Source organism: Sciurus vulgaris (genome assembly GCF_902686455.1).
Source record: "Sciurus vulgaris genome assembly, chromosome: 3".
Classification (NCBI taxonomy): Eukaryota; Metazoa; Chordata; class Mammalia; order Rodentia; family Sciuridae; genus Sciurus; species Sciurus vulgaris.
The window spans coordinates 165206637-165228821 of record NC_136463.1 but is presented as its reverse complement, the minus strand read 5'-3'; the positions used below and the strand labels follow the sequence as shown (position 1 = coordinate 165228821).

The 22185-nt window shown below is 33.1% G+C and overlaps 1 protein-coding gene across 11 annotated transcripts in view; it reads left to right on the top strand.

Moving 5' to 3' along the window:
* The window catches only part of IKZF2 (IKAROS family zinc finger 2), a 145090-nt gene that overhangs the window by 86521 nt on the left and 36384 nt on the right, over positions 1-22185 (top strand). For 10 of the 11 annotated variants that reach the window (XM_079132528.1, XM_079132522.1, XM_079132525.1 and 7 more), the window contains 2 exons: positions 7500-7766; positions 13801-13968. In XM_079132528.1, the coding sequence (XP_078988654.1) occupies positions 7500-7766; positions 13801-13968 (435 nt within the window). The remainder of the gene's footprint in view (positions 1-7499; positions 7767-13800; positions 13969-22185) is intronic. The other variant, XM_079132519.1, reaches the window with a different exon arrangement.

The window sequence follows — 22185 nt, the reverse complement described above, 5'->3', positions numbered from 1 at the left end:
ATATTTTCAGTCTGGTTATTATATTTCCAGAATGTGCTGACAAAAAATGAATAGGATTATTTTTGAAAACCCAGTTCCAATATTGCAAATAAAGTTTATTCTCTGTATTTGACAATTCAAAGTTAATATTTTATCATGCATATAAAATGTTTTTGTCAAAAATTTAAATCAAGTTATTTTGTATTATTTGAAAAATTCACTTGCCAGATATTGCCAAAATCATATGCTATCTTTCTAGGTGAAATTAGTCAAAAATAGTAAAGTAAAATGTCCAATTTCTAAGGAAAAGCTTCTTCACATTTCAGTTCAATAAGTTTATTATGTATCCACATTGTATACCGTAGTGAAATGTTTAGTACTCTTACTCATGAACTCTTTCATGACCTATTTCTATTTACATACTGTACTGTTAATATGGTTTTCTTATTTAAGTTAGTAATATTCTTTTAGTCTTAAACCTAAAATTTTAAGCAAAGCATAGGCAAGCAAGAGAATTTTAATAAATATTTGCTGATTTTATGACTTGGGGGAGTGCTGGGGATCAAACCCAGGGCCTTCTGCATGCCAGGCAAGTGCTCTACCACTGAGTTGTATCACAGTCCTGGGTCTTTGATTTTTAAAGAGAATTCAATGTTGTCTTTGTTTCTTAGTGGTTGGGCAGGATGAATTCTGTACGTGTGAGATCCAAAAGTGTATGTAATGACATTATACATTTTACTTTCCATTTCATTCATATATGCTCTTTATAAGGTTTTCAACTTTTTCTTTAGTTTGATAGTGGTGGCACATAAAATTGCCATTGTAACACAGGTTGAATGAAATGAATTTTTTTTAACAGTGTCACAAAATAATGTAATTTCACCCTATTTGGTTTTGGGTTGTACCAGTTTTTCAATGATATATAAATGTCTACCTGTGTAAGTACTTCTGTTATTTCCTTATTTGATGTTGTACCACTGAATAAGAGGGAAGTCTAGCTTAACCATCCACCTGCTATTATGTATCTAGAAATGATAATTATGAAGCCTTGGAATGCAGTTACTGAAGAAACTTCATAGCTAAAGATTGTTTGGCCTGAAAGTTAAAAGCACTCCCATATAATATTTTTATATAAATATAATAATAATAATAATCTTCTTGTCATTGTTGTGATAATTAAAATGGAAATTATTATGTATTTATATGGGAGCTATAAGTTTAAATTCTAATATTCATGAATAATATTTTGAAAGTAATAAAGAAGAGTGGGGAGATTTATATTCATAACTACATTTTTTATTATGATGCTGTTTTTCTAATGGTACATGTGGAACTTTTTATCCTGAAATATATACAAAGTTTTTTTTTTATGTGCAAACTTGATCATAAAATCTTTCTTGTTAATAATGATCTTCCATTTCATATATTCACAAAACTCAGAATCTGCTAAGAAATTTGCCATAACAGCTAGTTATCAGTTCTTAACAGTAGTGCTTTTACAATGAAAGTGTAAGAAACATCTTTACCATCAATTACTGATTGCCTGTGTACCAAATAAGTTTTCTTGATTAATAATGACTTAAAATTGGACTGTTTTTAAATATCATCTCCTTTATAAGAAAAATCTTTTTCTTCATTGAAAATATTCAGATATCTTTAAAGTTTACTTATCGATGACTACAGTGTTGAATAACAAAGCAAATGGATCAGTTAACTGAAATTTTTACATTGTGATTCTATTGTTTTTCAAAAATGCATGTGGAACTTAACGATGAAATATAGTCAGAGCTTCTTATTTATACACTTGACTGTTGCTAATAATTTGTCCTGACAAAATGCTATTTTTGTCAAGGCATTATTGCTTGTCAGTATATATTAATGTATATAAATCCCCACAGATATGATTGAGTTTTATGTCCTTCATTTCATATTAGAGGAACAGCTTGTAAACTTGTTCTTTGTTTTGGGATGTCTAATGTCAAGATTTTATTTCACTCATATTAGAGAATGAAATCACTCATTTATGAAAATGTTTTCCTACTACCAATTATAAACAAAATTCCATATAATAAAGGTCAAAAATATAATTTCAAAGACTTGAAAACGAGAGTACTATGAATATTATTGTATGATGATTAAGAGCTGTAATAGCTTCACATATTATAGCTAAAAATAGTCCCAATACAATCTTATTAATATATAAATTATAATATAAGGTATGCTTAAGTGTGCCACATGCTTGAATTTAAACAGTAATGATTTTAAATTAGGTGCTTCTCAAGAGTGAAAAAAATCTTAAAGAGAGTTTCTTTGAGTAAACTTTAATAGTTAAGATTCAAAGACTAATTTATTTAATTGGTTGTTTTTTATCCTAGCATTTCAACCTAATTTCAGAGAGCTGGGTTAAAAATTAATTACTATGAGATTTTGTTTGTACATGAACTGCCAGTTTTTGAAAAATGTAATCTATGACATGTATATTGAAATGTGTGGTACTTCATTGATTTACTATATCAGGACAGAAAATACATTCATAGAAGATACATATTTAATAACAAGATAAAACATAATATTAGATAAGTATATAATTCCTTAAAGTACAGAGAAAAATTCTAGCAAGAAACAAATACATTTTTAAATCCAGTGGTTATATCCAGTATATTCCTCTAGAAATAGAAGATTCTAACTGTATTTGTTATATGTGTTAATTTTTTAAATGACATTTTAATCCATGTCTATGTTTCATGTTCTTATAATAGTCTCAATAGAAATAGAGAATGTTATAAGGTCAAGTCACAGTCTCATAATTCTGTGCTGTTTTGAAATTTGAGAGGCCTGTAGTTTTAAACTTAAAAACCCTTAGGTATTTATTTCTTCACTACTGAAAGGGAATTCTGGTAAACTTTATGCTTATTAATTGTACCTTATCAAACTCTGGCTAGTTCAGGAATAAAACTGATGGCATTGCTGTGAAGCTTCTACTCTTCAGTATATCACCTGAAACAATGTGTAAGGTAGTTTTTGGTATTAAGTCATGCTGAATAAACTCATGTTTTCATTTCTTCTCAGTTCTTTTTTTAAATGACAATTATGCATGAAATATAGTGACGTAGTATAACCAATAGCACTTTGCATTGATTAGAAAAGTCTTCCTGATCAGAAAAAATATAGAAAAATTTCTTTGAATGTAGAAAAGCCTGCTGTAGCAAGATATAGAACCCAGATGCCATAATTGAGAACTTTAAAAATTAAACATGTGAAATTAGCATATATGCCATAAAATACTCATGAGTAAAAGGATAAAATATTTGCAAAACACATCATAAACATGAGGATAAATTCCTTACCTCCGATTCGATAATCCTTATCCAAAATGCTTGGGACCAGACATGTTCCTGATATTAAAACTTTAAATTTTAGAATACTTTCGTATGCATAATCAGATATTTGGGGGATGAAACTCAAGTCTAAACCTGAAATTCATTTATGTTTCACATACAACTTTACACATAGCCTCAAGGTAATTTTATCCATTTCTTTTTAGTGTGTTTGCTTTTGACAGTGACCCATCACGTGAGGTCAGTTGTGGAATTTTCTACTTGTGGCGTCATGTCAGTGTTCAGAAAGTTTTGGATTTTAGAGTATTTTGGATTTTGGATTTTCACATTAAGGGACGCTCAACTTGAATATAAAGAATATTTAAATTCAGTGAGTAAAAACTGATAACCTGGTAGAAAAATGGGCAGAATATTTCATAAAAAGGTTTTGGGAAAAATAAGGAACAATTAAATTGTACATAAAGAAGGCCAACTTCACTCAACTTTAAAAAAAATTTAAAAAGAAGTAAAATACTAGTTTTCACATCGACAGTTCATTGAGGTATTATAATGTCAGTAATAACAACAAATACTCTTAAATTTCTAAAGATAGCTTAGATGAATTAATTATATTACATTTAAAAATGGATTCAGTCTTCTCAGTATGACAATTATGATCATATCTGCTTTTGAGACAGGAACTGAGAAATTGTGAGCCTTGTGTAATAAATTACTTAATTTTCATTTTTAATTCTTTATATTATTTCATTTTTCTTTATTACATCATGGATTCCTTAAACATATAAAACAAGTAAGCTTAAAGCAATAAAATTCATAATAAATTTAGTAAAACAAGTCAATGAATTCTGCTTGAAAATCTCCGGTTTACTACAAAGTTCTTAAGCATGGTGGGGATATGAAGTAGATGAAATATTGTCCCTACTATGCTAGAAAGACAGTAATGTCATATTGATTTCCAAATAAAGTAGAATTCAACATAGTAACTACTATATTAGAGATGTACCCAGAAAGGGCCAGGGGTGGTGGCACACACTTGTAATCACAGCAGCTTGGGAAACTGAGGCAGGAGGATCACAAGTTCAAAGCCAGCCCCAGCAACTTAGTGAGGCCCTAAGCAACATAGTGAGACATTATCTCAAAATAAAATATAAAAAGGACTAGGGACATGGCTCAGTGGTTAGGCGCCCCTGGGTTCAATCCCCAGTACCCACCTCCTCAAAAAAGACGTGTCTAGTAAGGATGTGTATCCCTTTGGAAATTGTAATTTACAGACTTGAAGTTAATTAATCTTCACAAAAATCTTATGAAATTAATACAGTGTTTTATGTCCAGAAAAAAATAATAGATATGCATGTTGCTATATTTACTCATTTAATTCTCATATCAACCTAAGCAAGTGAGACAGTTATCATTCCCATTTTATGGAGTACAAAGAACTTCAGTTCCTTAAGAATTTAAGGATCACCATCTCTCTTTTTAAAATTTTTTTATTTTATTTGTTCTAATTAGTTGTGTATGACAAGAATGCATTTATACATTTTAATAGATCATACATAAATAGAGTGTAAGAATATAATCCCTCATTTTTCTGATTATACATATTGCAGTATCACATCAGTTATGCAGTCATGCATGTACATGAGGTAATAATGTCTGTTTCACTCTACTATCTTTCCTTCCCTCATCCTCCTCCCCTTTCATTCACTCCCCTCTACCTTAGGTAAAGTAACTCTATTCTTTCCTATCCACCCTCACCCCCCATGTTATTATGAAGTACCTTCCGCATATCAGAGAAAACATTAGACCTTTGGTTTTTTGAATTTGATTTATTTGACTTAGCATGATATTCTCTAACTCCATCCATTTACCAGGAGATGCCAGAATTTCATTCTTCTTTAAAACCGAATAATATTCCATCATATATATCATATATATATGATACAAAATAAGCTTACTTGTTTTATATGTTTAAGGAATTCATGATGTAATAAAGAAAAATGAAATAATTTAAAGAATTAAAAATGAAAATTAAGTAATTTACTACACAAGGCTCTCACAATTTCTGTTCCTGTCTCAAAAGCAGATATGATCATAATTGTCATATATATATATATATATATCACATTTTCTTTATCCATTCATCTGTTGAAGGGTGTCTAGGTTGGTTTCATAGTTTAGCTATTAAGCTGCTATAAACATTGATGTGATTGTGTCATTGTAGTATGTTGATTTCTGAGTCCTTTGGGTATAAACCGAGGAGGGGAATGACTGGGTCAAATGGTGGTTCCATTTCAACTTTTCTGAGGAATCTCCGTATTGCTTTCCATAATGGTCGTACCAACTTGCAGTCCCACCAGCAATGTATGAGTGTACCTTTTTCCCCACATGCTTGCCAACATTTATTGTTGCTTGTATTCTTGATAATTGCCATTGTGATTGCAGTGAGATGAAATCTTACAGCAGTTTTGATTTGCATTTCTCTAATCACTAGAGATGTTGAACAGTTTTTCATATATTTGTTGATCAATTGTATATCTTCTGTGAAGTGTCTGTTCAGTTCCTTAGCCCAATTATTGATTGTGTTGTTTTTTATTTTGGTGCTAAGTTTTTTTAGTTCTTTGTATATCCTAGAGATTAATGCTGTATCTGAGGCACATGTGGTAAAGACTCTCTCCCAATCTGTAGACTCTCTTTTCACATTATTGAGTGTTTCTTTTGCTGAGAAGAAGCTTTTTAGTTTGAGTCCATCCCATTTATTGATTCTGGATTTAACTTTTTGTGCTTTAGGGGTCTTGTTCAGGAAGTCAGGTCCTAGGCCAGCATGGTAAAGATTTGAGCCTACTTTTTCTTCTAGTAGTTGCAGTTTCTCTGTTCTAGTGCCCCAAGTCTTTCACCATCACTCTTACTAGATAAAATATTCTGGTCAAACTTTAGTAATCTGAATTTATTTCCTCTTTGAAATTAAAGTCTAATTCAGAGGTTAAGTAATTAGTTCAAAATATTCCGCTAGTACTCTTGTGCCACATTGCCTCTTGTTAATAGGGGTACTCTAAAGAGAACAACAAGAAAAGAGCCATGTTGATCACACTCCCTGTTCCAATGAGCAGTGACAAATATGATAAATAAACATTGTGGTTTCTCCAAGAAAACACTTGGAGTAAAAAGAACTTCCTTCCTTTTTATGGAAATATTTCCTCCATTCAAGTAGTACTAGATAACTCATTTCATTGAGTAACTTTGATATGATTTCTTAAGAAATTTTCAAGATCACTGGATTTAAAAAAAAACTAATATTAATTTAAAGCTTGCTTCTGCTTTTTGAAAAGACTCTGTCAGCAGTCCAGAATGAGGGCTGTGCCAACAGAATTCCAACTTTTCTGTGGGATGATCCAAAAACAGCAAACAGAGGGCATTGAATTTCTTAACAGTCACAAGTGTGTACATGTGCATTATGCCACCCCTGTCACTAGCTGTTTCTTTGCATGCATACATTAGAGTTAGAATAGCTGATTTCCAGACTAGTATGTTCCATAGAGAATTTTTTTCATACAGGAAAAAAGGCAGAGTAATTTCAGAGCATATGAAATCCGTGCATTTAACCTTACCTGCATTTACACAGCTCTTACCTGTGTTTAGTCTGATTTTAGGGCATTGGCTTTGATGGTGTACCTGCATATATGAAAGACATTTGCTGGATTAAGATCTTAAGTTGTTTCTCTTGCTCTGTTCAGAGTCGGGTTTATACAAGTTTCAGAGGTGAAGTAGAACATATGAATATGATGATTGTTAAATTAAGAGGAGGCATGGCTCAGTGAGTTTGGCAATATTTAATCTTGTGTCTTCCATAAATATATCTCACTCTGAGTAGCCTTAGTGACAAACTCAAAACCAGAGTTAGAATTATGTAATGACTTGCTTAAAATGTAAATAATTGAGTTAAATGAATGTGTGCAAAAATAAAGGGACAGTCTCTATCTAAAGCTTTCCTGAGCCATCTTTACTTTTATGACACAGTTTCATTAAAATATCATAGAACATAGTATGTATCCAGAGCGTTTTTGCTGATGGGCAGTATTCTACTTAATATAGCATGTGTATCTCCTTAATAGAATGACAATGGCTAGAAAGGAGAATGCTGAAAGCACACAGCATTATTTAAAATTTCTTCTTTTTAAATTGCAGCAAATTCAGTAAAACTAGAAATGCAGAGTGATGAAGAGTGTGACAGGAAACCCCTGAGCCGTGAAGATGAGATCAGGGGCCACGATGAGGGTAGCAGCCTAGAAGAACCCCTAATTGAGAGCAACGAGGTGGCCGACAACAGGAAAGTCCAGGAGCTTCAAGGCGAGGGAGGAATCCGGCTTCCGAATGGTAAACTGAAATGTGACGTCTGTGGCATGGTTTGCATTGGGCCCAATGTGCTTATGGTACATAAAAGGAGTCACACTGGTAAGCAGCTGAAAGAATAACCTGATGACTGCCTGTGACATCTGATGTTGATATTACCTGACATCTATTCTCTTTCCTTTTTATTCAGGGGTGGCAATGGTGAAACTACCTTTTCAGAATTCTGCTAGTATTGGATTGCTGAAAAGCAGAGAGTAGCCTGGGTCTTGACTTCCAGCCTTCAAATCTGAATAGCATATCAGAAAAGAAGTTTGGGATTCAGTTTCCACAGTTCTTAATATAGCAATAATATGATAAGGGTTCAAAAGGTATAGGAGAATTTCATTGTGTAATTTAATCTTTTTGTATTTCTATACATATTTTACCATACCCATGGGCAGGTAATATAGTTTGCTAGCTAGGATTTTATACTACAAAATGGCAGTCATGCATTTATAAAGGGGTGAATCATTTTCACTTTATCTACTTAGCTCCTTTAAATATGATTTCCAGTCAGTCCTTTCCTACCACAGGTCTCTGTAGTAAGCAATTACTTTCCCTACTTCAGGAATGTTATCATCTTCCCATAATTTTTGATTATAACTCCTAAAGGAGATACGTAGATTCAGATGTGACAAAGGGTGGCAGGTATGGAAGTAGAAATGCATAATCTTGGAATTGGGTAAGGAAAAAGGTCTCAGATTAATTTAATATATACTTTTAGGACTTTGAGATATGAAAAAGTCTTCATGAACCAACCAAATGAGAAGGCCTTATTTCAGTCTCTTCAAATTCTTTGCCAAAATTTAAAAACAAACAACCAAACAAAACACAGGAATGACAATGGGGTAAGATAGGAAGTTTCAAGTTTAAATAAAAATTGGTTTAACAGTAATATAGCTTTCACTATAATGCAAAGTGGTATTCTGCAATAATTAATATAATAACTAATTAATATTAATAACTAATATTCTCAGTTATAAAATGCAGTAGTTTTGGGGGAGTAATAAATCACAATAAAATGTATTAAAAACATTATCTCTAAATAATTTTATAATTAGGTTCTGAAATCATGAGGTATATAAGTTATTCAAGTGCTTTTAATAAACCTCTCATCTCACACATGAAGTCCATTGATTTGTTCATTATCCCTTAGGTAGGTAAGGGCATTGCTGAGCCTAGAACCAAGGTTCCCAGATTCCCTGACTAGTTTTGTTTGAATTTACTATACTTTGATATATTCATATACCAACAATTGATTATGAGGTATGACTATAAACTAAAGCAGATGTGTTTTAAATTACAGGAGAAATTATACATTAAAATAAGTATTATAATTCAAAATCATCAGCTTTAGAACATTACACTTTTCACAGCCATGCAGCCAGTTACATTTTTGCTTTATGTTTTGTTTTTCATTCCCTTTTTTATATAGCACTAGTATAATTTTTTCCATTGTTTAAAATATCTTAGGAAAAATTAAGAGATCAAACTTGGTATATAAGAAAAAAAGAAAAAATTATAAAATAGTGAACCTAATCTTGTCAGTTCACATAAAGTAATTCTGTGGTTCATAAAATGAGCCTCAACAATGTTATAATATATTCATGACATCAAAACGAGTATTATGGAAGAAGACAACAGTCAACTCATTCAAATGTTTACCTTCTCCTATCCAGTAATATACAGACTACAAATCAATCTAATGACTTGCAGTTGGATTGCATATAGTATTAATTTTAAGGCCGAAGTGCATACTAAAAACAATATTTGTAACATTTTTAATAAACATTTTATGTTCTTCATTAAGAAAATTCAAAGAACCAGAATATACTTTCTTGAAATTTTAGATCATTTTTCACCATATTTGTGGAAATATTCATAAGTTTTTAAAATAACAATTGTTACATTCCTACTCTACTATCCATTTGCTATTTAGTCCTGTAGTGGAGTCAGGTCAGATTATTTCAATACTGAAAATGATCGAATTGGCATGGAACATGTTTGTAGTTACACACTTCCACAAGTTCTAGGAATGTGAGACTCCCTTACCTAGTAAAGACAAAAATGACCTCATAAGGAAAGTATACTTACAACACTGTGAACTTTTTTATTAACAAGTGCACATTTAAGTATTGTCCAAATTTTGACACTTTCTTTCAGAAGATTGTTAATAGCCATTCATAGAGGAGCTTGGGATACTTAACCATACTTTGATGACTTTGAAATTTTAGATGTGGAATCTTAAATTAGCTCTTTTAATACCTATTTCTAATGATCCAGTTTACTTCTATGAGTGGGTCCTGACATTTCAGTTCCATTTTAGTACTGTTTAAAGACAGAAGGTCTATTTGTGGTTTTTTTTTTTTTTAATTTAAACTAAATTGAGATACATAAAATAAGAATCTAATCGCTAACCTTCTTTTCTCTGTAATATTGTGAAGTAGTGTCTTCATTTTAGAATTTATCACTCAACAATTATTTGTAATTAATATAAAAGGCACTGTCTTAAACCCTTATAAAGCCCTTGTTAAACAAATTTTTGAGTGTCATTTAGGTCATAGAATATCTAATATAAACCAACAGTGAAAGAAGGTATGCAACCTCCCAATTTATTACAATGACATGGAGTATCAGATCTAATTCACTTCTTCTTTCTCTTCATATTCTACTAAAGTGCCAATTCCATTGTTTTATTAATGACAGTGTAATTTTTTGGCATTGCTACTTTAGTATCTAATCAGGTAATATTGTCATTGGATACTCCAGGCACTCTTCACTGGGAGTATAGAAAGAAGAAAACAAGTAGGGGTAGTAATCAATTCATGCATGAATGTGAATCAGTGAGAACATTATATAGAAGATTGTTCTTCCCTTTTTGGGTTAGAGTCCTCCCATCATTGTCAGTAAATTTTCAGCACTCAACATCATACACTGCAGCACTGAGGAACCAGTTTCTTGCTCCAAGGCATTCTCACACGGTGCTTAAGATTTCACATATTTGCAGGTGGTGGTTCTTTGCAACACAAGAATATCCTTTGTCTCTGATTTGCCAAAGCAAATTAATGTATTTGGATTATATTTGCATTTTGACTAAATATGTAAACAGTAATTTTACAATATATATTTATGAAAGCATATAAACTATTAAAGTATAATTTATTCCATAACAAAATTGCAAATTCACCCTTTTGTTTGTTTTTATATATTTCAGTGAAGAACTAAAAATGGACCAGTAAATTGATATTTTTCATATAATTAAGACATTAAGTGTAGTTAAGCAGATTTTATCCTAAAATAAGGAAAGCCCTATGAGTGATATCCAAAAGTAAAAAGCATCAATCAAGACTTATTCATAATTCAAATCATTTATTTCTCAAATAACTGGTTGACAACTTTGGTAGAATCAAACTTCGGTACATTGTTGTCAGTGCCTTATCTTCTATCCAAAAAAAAAAAAAAAAAAGCCTGACTGGTTACCTTCATGGTGCTTGTTCTTTACATCTCATGACCATGGAATTTACCAAAGGTCTCCACAACTTGACAAGATGGCAGTATTCTGAGAAGTACCCAGAACCACTTATGTTTCTCCTACCCTTTCAGAGGGTGGTTATATAAATTCGGAAGTAGTTTTGTAATTTTAAAAATTTCAAAGGCATCTGGAGTATTTGTAAATGTAAAAACTAAGCTTTCCTGTCATTAGTCTCATAAAAATTAGGTAAATTTAAAAATTGTTTTAAAAAAGAGTTATCCTTACTGTTGTTTCTTTTTTTAGATTAGCATTGGTTTGAATAGTGAATTAACTAAACTAAAGACTTTTAAATATTTTAATTCAAATAATATAGGTGGTTTAGGGAAGATCTAAGTCAACATACTACTGTAGTATTTTCCAAGGACAAACAGGATTTTAATTTTCTTTTTGTTCCCTGTCCCTACTAATTTAATTCCTTTTCAGAGTTATTGCATAGTAATTTGTTACTTTCTTGGGAAATCGTATGTAGATAGATTCCAATAGTAACATCAAACATTCGAAGTGAAAAGTATAATTTTTCTTCTTTTTTCAAAAAGTTAATTTGTGAAAGCAGGACCTTAGTCTATCCTTTTTTATAAATTCCATGACAGAGGTGGGGAGGAAATAAGTATGGTTTTTAAAAGTTGTGCCCCATTATTCATTGGAGGAAAATAATAAAAGAATCAAGTTAAGTTGTATTATGTGTATATAAATAAAAAGAGCTGCAAAAAAATGAGATTAAAAATTTCGACTGTTTCATAAACTTCATATGAGAGGTTTTAGATTTTACCAAAATTTTATTTAGTTAAATAACATAAAATTTAAGGTAATTTTAACAGGAATTTTTTTGAAACTTAGCTCCAAAAGCTCCTAATTTTTAAAGAGAAAACTTTAACCCCCACCACACATGTACCTCATTATTATTCATGAATAATAAGTATGATGGATTATAAGATATGCTTCGCCTATCAATTTTTTATTTCTTTAGGTTTTTTAACAAAACTGTATGATAGAATTTGCAGAGGCTGCTGCCAGAACATGACCACAATTTATCTTCTTCGTATGTCCTAGTTTTCTTTAAAAAAAAAAAAAAAAATTACTGAGTTTACCAATATATGTTCAAGGACCAAAAACATAGATTGAGGTTTTATGACTCCATATTATTTTTACCTTTTTGTATATATGTGCCCTGTACTCGGAATTAAACCCAGGGCTTGTGCATGCTAGGCAAGATAGTCTACCACTGAGTGATATTCCCAGTCCTTTTTTAAAAGTCTTGATACAGGATCTCACTAAGTTGCCCAGGTTGTCCTTGAACTTGTGATCCTCCTGCCTCAGCCTCTGGAGTAGCTGATATTGCAGGAGTTAGTCATTTCACATCACTGTTATTATGGATATTTCAGTTAAAGATATATGAAACATTCCATTCAATGTAATTTTTTTAAAAAACTGCTGAAATTATTGTCATTTAATCTCAAGTACAGAAATGGTTCAGTTCAAACAAAAGAGAATTGTTTTGTTTTTCAAAGCTTTGAGCTTTAAGAGATAACATTTTACTATTTACTTGTGTGTTAATTTATAATTTATTGATCTATAGGGATAAGCAAACAAAATTATAGTATTTTTTTTTGTAATTTGATAGTTAGTTTGATCCTACTTGCCAATTTTACTGCTCCATTACCTTCATGTTTTTATGTTTGATGACACTGGTGACAATCATTTGATGACTATAGAGTAAACTAATAATTTCGTCTTAAACAATTTTATAGCAATATCAATAACAGAAAAAGTGAGAGAAGATACCTGTCAAATATAAGATTTTCATAAAATTAAGGGAATACAGAGGAAATGTCTAGATGAATAATTTTCATTTTTTTGGATTTTCCCTGGGATGTCAGAAAATTGAATGATTTCACTGTTACTGACCAACAGAATCAAGAGACTTGAGCTATATTTGTAGATGTTGTAGTAATGAATTTCATAATCTGTTTCACTCATTATGGCTTTTTTGCCCCCATTTCCTTATCTGCTGAATGAGGGAGTGAGACTCACAGTACTTTCCAACCCAACCTTCCTGTGAGTTTTAAAGAGATAGTATGGTAAAATAAAGAGAACAAGATTTTGTATTCAAACTGACCAGGTTCTGTTCTCAGCATGAATACTTAATTAGCTCTCTGAGTATACTCATATAATTTGATTCATACATTTCAATTTCTTCATTTATAAATTGAAATTAATGATACCTAATTATAAATGTCATTGTGAATATTGAAATACTATATGTAAAGCAACCAGTAAGGCAGTAAATTGATGGCACTTAGTTCAACTGTTGGTAAATACTGTTATTTGTTACTCTTTCGAAGTCAGTAAGAGAATCTAGTCAGATTTATATGGAGAGGGGAAATGACCACTTGACCTAAAGCCTGAGACTTTGGTATGTGCAAAGCAAATTCTAGAAGATAAGTGTTTACAAGGCTTAAGAGGAAGATGAATATCATGATCAGAGAGAATTGGCTGTGTTAACAGTGGATGGCAAATCAGTAACTTGCACATTACTTACTTGACTTTTCCCACTTCTTTCTTCAGGTGAACGTCCCTTCCACTGTAACCAGTGTGGAGCTTCTTTTACTCAGAAGGGCAACCTTCTGAGACACATAAAGTTACACTCTGGAGAGAAGCCGTTCAAATGTCCTTTCTGTAGCTATGCTTGTAGAAGAAGGGACGCCCTCACAGGACACCTCAGGACCCACTCTGGTAAGTGTCTCCAAGTGTTTGAGAAGAATGCTAAAATATGAAACTTCAGTAGCGTACTACAGAATAAATCCGAAGTAACATTCAACTTTGGTGTGTATTTAGGAACAGTCCATGTAAACAGTGTATCTGTGTACATTTAATAACTAATAGCTTTCAGGACACATATGGCCCTTCTTTAGGCTTAACAGACTTGGTAGAAAGGAGCACTGTCAACTGAAGAGTTTCTTAATTTCAGAATATTGTATTAATAAATAACTGTCATCATTTTTCTGATTTTTAATTTTATAATTATTAATGCAGAAATTATGGCTAGTCCCAGATAATTAAAGATATAATAAATTATCAGCTACATTCTGAAGTTCCTGTACAGGAGGTGAAAGCTGTGATTTTTTTTTTTTTCTTTGATAAAGTGCTTAGGCTTCTTGTTATTTTTGAAATGGAAAACATTATACTCATTAGAAAACGAACTGTTAGAGTAATATTATTTCTTTAACTTCCAAACTATAGTCACTGGACTCTATCTGAAACTTTTCATAAATGATTTAAAACTCTAGAATGTTTGATTTAAAAAAAAAAAAGAGCCAGAACGTAAGTACATAAAAGAGAATTATCAGAAATCTGAATGAATCTCATTTGACTTTTAGCATGAATTGCCATAACTAAGAAGTTGAAGGTGGAAAATTAACATAAAATACCCTCAAACCAGTTTTATATGCTTTTTCTGTCTATAATGACATTAAATTTTAATTTTAATATGGACATAAGAGAAATGATATTTTTATCTACATTGACAGATTGTATTAGAGTGTGAGGATTGTGAGTTAATGCTTGCATTATTTTTCTTTATATTTTCCAGTTACACTTGAGGCTATACTTAATTTTTTAACATGAATATGAATTATGTAAAACTATTGTTAAACATTAACTCTTAAATTTGGGAAAGCTCTAAAAGAAATTATTGCAAGCAAAATATATTAACTATATATTTTACTTTTCTTCTTGACTTAAAAGTAATTTGCCTATTTCCATTTTATTTTAACATTATGATATGACAGTTATCTCTTTGGATGATATCATTTTGTTATCAGAAATATTCTATGTTTAAAGATATTTTTAAGACATGATAGGTATTTCCTTTCCTTAGCCATGTATTCTGGCTTATTAAGTTTACTGAATTGTTCAAGGATTATATAGCAGGTAGATTTTCATGCATAAATTTTTGCTTCAGCTTTACACAACAGATAATTTTAATCATCTGTTTTATTCGCTAGAAAATTGTGTTGCTTTTAACATTTAGTGTACACATATTACTTTTCCTGTCTTATAGGTAAAGACATGGTCTTGATATCAGCTATTGTACTGATTTTTCAGCATAGTATACCAAGTTATGATTTCTGCAGATTTATACACAGCATATTCAAACTGGGAAATTAAAGGAAGTTTAATGGAATGACTACTGGGAGAAGGCACCCAGCTACTGCATCATCAGGGATGCTAGAAATTCAGTCCTGCTTCAAACTAGAATCTAAAATATCAGACTTTCCCAGTGTCCTTCATAATAACTAGAATGTAAGGCATAGCTGCTGAAGTTCATTCTTCTCTAATTAGTGAGAAAGCTCAAGATTGATCATTATTGCTCTCTGTTTCCACTCACTCCAATCTTCCCCTTATTCTTTTTGAACATCTGTGTAGATAAGGTTCATTATATGGTTAATAACCAAACCTTCATTCCTGTAAGTCCTGCGTCTTTGGTGGTTCCATCTTTGTTGGTTTACTGTGGTTGTTTAATACCAGAATTATTAGTTAAGTTCTTTTTAGAAAACCCCCTAGTGAATCCCTTGAGTTCCAGACCTTGACCCCATTGTGCATCAAGAACTTACAGTCAACTAGGTAATCTGGAAAAAAAAAAAAAGTACCAGCCAGGGATCTACTTCTGTCCCTGTTAGTTCAGCAACTTGAAATGCCCCAAAAGCCAGCAAGTATTCTCAGCTTCAAGTGCAACAGTACCAGAACTTTGAACCCTGGTGAAAGCATGCTTCCCTTGGGAACTAACATCTTCAAAAGCTGTAAAAAGCTTCAAAAGCTTCAGGACAGAGCAAAAAATCCTTTAAAATTTATATTTTATGTATTAATGTGACCTCTTCTACCTCAATCTCTTTGTTCTGACTCATTCATTTCTAGCTATGGAAGAAATCACTTTGGACATATATCATATCCTGTAGAACACACCCAAACTTCTCCTACCTGGCAACCATACATGAAGTACTCCATTGGTAGGTCATTTCATGACTCCATTTAGCCAGTTAATTCTGGGTGATGGAGCATGAGGCATGAGAGGTGAATTCAATAAGTTTGAGTTCACTGTTTTTTCCTTATCATTAAAATAAATTTGTTGGCTTAAGGCAATGTTGCAAGGAGTACTGTGGCAATTGTTAAGGCATTCTTTTAAATCCATACATGGAGGAGCTTGCAAAAGTATGAAGAGGAAGGAAAGGAAAATCTATATCCTAAATACCTATCAGTTCCTATAAGTATAAATTTCTGCTTCTTAAATTAAATTTTGGAAGGAATCAAATTTAACCTTCCTGCCTCTGATCTTCCTGGGGAATGGTGCCATTTTAGAGTCTCAGTATTGAAATATTGTGAGGTCAGCAGTGATACTAGTTTAATCAGTTATAGAGAAGGGAAAGTCCATCTAGTTGAATCAATTCACTGTTTCCATCCCTCCTCCCATTATCACTTTGTACATGGGCCCATTAACCAAGGATTAGGGTGGTAAGGTAAACAGTTGGACTGACATACATAAGTCATTTGGTCCAGATTACTAAAGCCCTTTTCAGTGGATGCACTCAAGAGGGAGTTAATATAGAACACCATGTGTGTTAGTCTGCTTTTCTTTCTTTGCTATGGAGAAGACCATGTGAGAGGAGGAAAAGTTTATTTTGGCTCATAGTTAGAGGTCTCAGTCCATGGCTGACTGCACTCCTCAGGACCAAGGTGAGAGAGAACATCATGGCAGAAAGATATACCAGAGGAATACTATTCAGTTCATGGCAACCAGGAAGCAGAGAGTGAGGTTGGATCCCTAGGCCACACCCTAGCAACCTACTTCCTCCAGTCATGCCCCACCTTCATATAGTTACCACCCAGTAGTCCATTCTTCTATCAGTACATTAATTCATCAAATGGATTAATCACTGATGAGGTCAGACTTTTCCAATTATTGCCTAAAATCCCCAGCTCTGAACCTTACTTCATTGGAGCCATGCTTTCAACACATGAGCATTTTGGAGAACATCTCAGATTCAAACCACAACACAATATTATCACATTTTATACCAATTCTGAAAGATATACCCACATTACCCTCCCCTACAACCTCTATCACCAATTTTCCACTCTGGTTCCTTGAAGTCTTTGGGCATATTTCCATGCCATGTATCATTGCCTCAGCCCTCTCTTCTTCCACCCAGTGTACAGTCAAATGTACTTGTGGAAATCCTCGCTGCTGGGGGATCTCCTTTCATCACTGTATCTCAGGGCTTATCCCTGAAGTGAACCTGAAAACAGAGTAGTCACAACTGGTATCAAATACCATGCAATTCATTTCTGAACTAGACTTCCACTGTTTCATTCTCCATTAACTGGTCATGGAGAATACCTCATAAGTTGATAGACAGGTAGGATCTGAAGGGGACAGATTAAGTAATAGAAGTGGCAGTTATCATAGTCGCTTGCTCAAGCAGTATGTTTGACTTTCCCAAACCTGCTTGTTTCTAGCTTCTTTTAACAATGAATGTTGTATACCTCTTATTTTATGATATGTTGAATCAGATTAACACCGAGTTCATGATGTATAGTTTGGGTCACCTAGTTATGTGGAATTCTTTATCCTATTTCTGTGTCTTAACTGACATCCAGTAACAAGTTAGGAGCTGCTTTTCAAGTGGAGGATGGTTATTGGTAGAAGATCACATTTCTTTTCTCTAAAACTATTAGGGATCTGCACTCTGAGGCTTCTGTTGACAGAGATGTCATATAGCCTCTCTGCTTGCCACTGACATTGACCTACAGCCAAAGGTATAAGGTAACTTTCATCATGGCCAGACATACTCGCCTGGACTTTTCTCAAACCTGACAGCCTTGGAATTACATGCATATGGCATACCAACATGTGCTCTCTGCTGCTTCCAAAACCCCAAAAGGCCATGATATCTTGTTCCTCGATCTTCATAATTGAAGATTCAAGATAAAGCAATTTATCACTTTCTATAGAAGATCTATTTCAACACTCCTGGACCACTGGATCCATAACATTTCATAAATTTGCAAAATCCCTAAACTTTCATTGAGTTTATCCCATCCTCTATTGGTTATCTTCTGGCGGCATCTTGAGAATACTACTTCCTGCTCATCAAGTCCAATCAGTATAATGTCATGAATGTAATAGTCCAGCTTGATGTTTTGTGGTATGTTAAGATGAACAAGATTTCTCTAGACTGTATTATAACAATGAGAGGAGAGCTGGCCTAGACCTAAGATAAGATAATGAAAGCATGTTGTCCCTGCATTGTGAAGGCAAACTGCTTCTGATTATCTTTGTTGATAGGAATTATTTTTAAAAAGAAATCAGGTTAGTAGTTTCATACCTGAGATCAGGGGCAATGTTAAAATATACTCCAGTAAAGATTCTCTAGTTAGAACTGCATTTGCAGTGGGAATTAAATTGTGATTAAGTCTGCATTCATCCACAGATCCATCTAGCTAGTGCATTAGCCAAATAGTTTAAATGGGTATATAATATGAATTACCATCCCCACATCTTTCAGTTTTCTGATGGTCTCACTAACATCTGTAATTCACCCAGAGATGCATTTTTTTTTTCTTCCCTGTCATTGGACCAAGAAATAGTAGTTTTGATATTGCCCATTTTACTCAGCAGTGCAATTCCATATCACTTCAAATCAGATTTTGGAGTTGGTTTTCAACTTCATTTACTCTGAGGCTTAGGTCAATAAGGAATTTTTTAAAGCTGAATATCAAGAGAAACTTCTTGATATTTCACCTGTTTTACACATTCAAGGCCTTCAATTTGTTCTTTCACATTTGCATGTCTTTTAGGGTCATGAAAGCTAGCCTTGTCACTCTACCAGCTTCACTCTACGTACTGCTGTTGCTACTTTAGTATGTAAATGCCACACCTTCCAAACCTTACCGTATGTCACACATCATTCCATGCATCAGCAGGGACAATTTGAGTAATCAGTTCTCTTGCCAGCACTTGTCAAGGCTTAAGAGTTTTGTTAACTACCTAGTAAGAAGGCTATCCTGATCTCCTTCCATGTGAACTTCCTATGACTCTTATTAGTCAGGAATCTGACAGTAAAGCCGTGAGATACTCAAATGGGGAAAATTTAGGAACATCCATGAAAAGACAGATGTTCTCAAGAGAATTTCCAGACACAAGGGAAATGATCAAAGAAGAACTGAAGCACTCTTAGGCTAATAATAGCAAGAAACCATGACTAGCCCTGAAGAGGAAAAGGAGTAAGTGGTCACTGGAATAGAGAAAGATAGGAGAGGGGCTTAAGCACAGACCTTCAGTGAAGGCATGTAGCCCCTGCCACCCTTGGGAGGCATACACACTGACTTCAGTCTTTCCACCCTCTAGTCTCTTGCTGGTACTCACCTTGACTAAACAAGCTGAAGCCAGAGGACAGGGGAGCCTATTGAAGAGGCAAATAGAAATTAGCTTTCTGCAGTAACAAAGCAGAGCAAAGAAGGGTAGAAAATAACTATGGAAGCTCAATGGAATTGCCAGATTAACTAAAATTTAAGAACTAGTATTTAAAAGTAATAGTATAGGACAGACAATTGCTAGCATTCTTGAGCTCCCTGTAGACCATATTTACTATACTAAGCACCTTCCACGGATTAGTTAGTTGGAACCCCTTTGTCTGGCACAAGCAAAAGGAGAAAATTTATAGATTAATAGCAACTCTCATAACCAGGAAAATGCTTTCGGTAAAAAGTTCTTGCATCAAAAAATATAAATATGATACATACATTTAATCATTTATATTTTGATATAAAGCAAATTCCTTCACTAGGAATTCATAATATCATATCTAAACCATAACCTGGTGCTGTGGCACATACCTATAATCTCAACTACTTAGGAGGCTGAAGCATGATGAGCACAAGTTCAAGACCAGCCTCAATGACTAAATGACATCATGTCTCAAAATAAAAAATAAAAGGACTGGCGATGTTGCTCAGTAGTAAAGCAACATCAACCTGTAGGTTGAATATCCAGTACTGAGGGAATAAATTAGTCAGAAAGTAAAATTAATCTAAATCATGCATAATGTATCATCTCTAATTATATTTGCAGTCTAAAAAGTAAAAAGCCTTTGTGAAGCAACCAGACTTTTTTAAGTATTTAAGATTTTTTTCAGTAATTTTATGATTGTCTTTGCCCACCATCAATTCTTTAGCAATGTTTTTATCAATTCATCTTTATTGAATTGTTCCAAACTGATAAAATTCATTTTAATAGAAATAGATCTTCTGTGATTATTTCATTGGAATTGAATATTTAAGTACTTTTATAAAGTTATATTAACAGGTAATAGCTGGCATCAACAGGTTTGGCTACCTGTCATATCTGACAGAGAATATATATACAGTCTCCTCCTGGGAGAATATTTGGACATACCAGAGAGTCCTGCAGGTTCCAGGAATTCAGTTCCAGGTTATGCATTCCTGAGTCTTATCAAGGGGATGGGGAAGCAGTGAGTCAAGGGGAGGTTGGCTAGGAGAGGTTCTTGCTGTCAATATCCCTTTTGTACAGGTGAGGAGACTAAGGCAGAGAGAAGTTGCACAGAGCCTGGATTCAAACCAAGGCTATCGAAGTCCAGATTCTGTGCCCTTTATCACTGTTAGGGATATGTGAAACAACCCTCTATGTTTATTCTATAAAAATTTGTCTTAAAGTAACTCCTGAGGGTAAAGAAAAAAAAAAAAAAGAAAGAAAGAAAAGAGAAACAGTGTTGTCTGAAAAGCAAAGGCTCAGAATGTCTGGGTGAGAATGGGCTCATTGCCAAGTCAACTGTGAGACTCTGTCAGGTTATTTGATTTGCTCTTTAAATGTCCCTCTGATGCTTATATTATATGATGCCAAATACAATGTGGTTTGCTTTCCCTGCCTGGACTTTTCTGCTGATTAGTCACTACTGCCAAAACTTAAACAGTAGATTAAGGAGAAGGAGGAAGAAACTACTACCTTCTCCCTCCTCCTTCCTGCTCCTGGCTTTCCCTTCCTTGCCCTTCCCTCCCAGTAGATTTGCATGGATCATTTTAATGTTTTCATGGAATCTTCACAGCACCAATATTTCTACTTTGCTACTCTCTGCATTTCTACTAAGAGCTGTGATGTGTCTAAGAAAGAAAAAAATTTTATGTCAATATTAAATGAAAAAGAATAGGGGAAAAAAGAAAAAAGGGGAAAGAAATGAAAAATCAAAATGTATTATCAACAGTGTATGAGTTGAAGATCGCAGTCAAGCTTTCATCCCAACGTCAAACTGCTCTTTTAAATATTGTATAAACTTTTAGGAAAATCAAGAAGTACTGGTCCATATTTATACTCTTGCTACTCACTACCCTTAAGATAACCATCTAATTTGATTTATATGTATATAAGAGTATTTATGTGACTTATTAGTAACAAATGAGTGAATCAGTGCTTCTGCTACAAAAATGATTTTGATTAGCTTTCCCTCTTAGATTTTCATTTTAAAAAGTGATTAATCCTTTCATTCCTAGAAATTGATTAGTGAGCTTTGTACATTATATTTTGCTCCTTTTATATGTCTTTATTATACTCAATACTCAAAGGAAATCATATTTTAATTAAGCCCTGAATGCCTATTAATCAAACTAATACCTCACATACTTGTTACCTTAGCTTTCAATTAAATCATATTTAGTAATTTATATGTGGAGCTTGAAAATACTTGGTACAGTTACTTTATGTGACATATTTTTATCATGTAACCCTGGAATAAGAACACTTTGAGGAACCCTCCACTGTCAGAGTTCTTTTGATTTATTATCAATCAGCCTAATTTATTCTGAATAGAATAATTTGTTTTCAGTTAACTCAGGAGATGTTAATTTTTCTACAACAGTACTTTGCAACCTATTCAGTGTTTG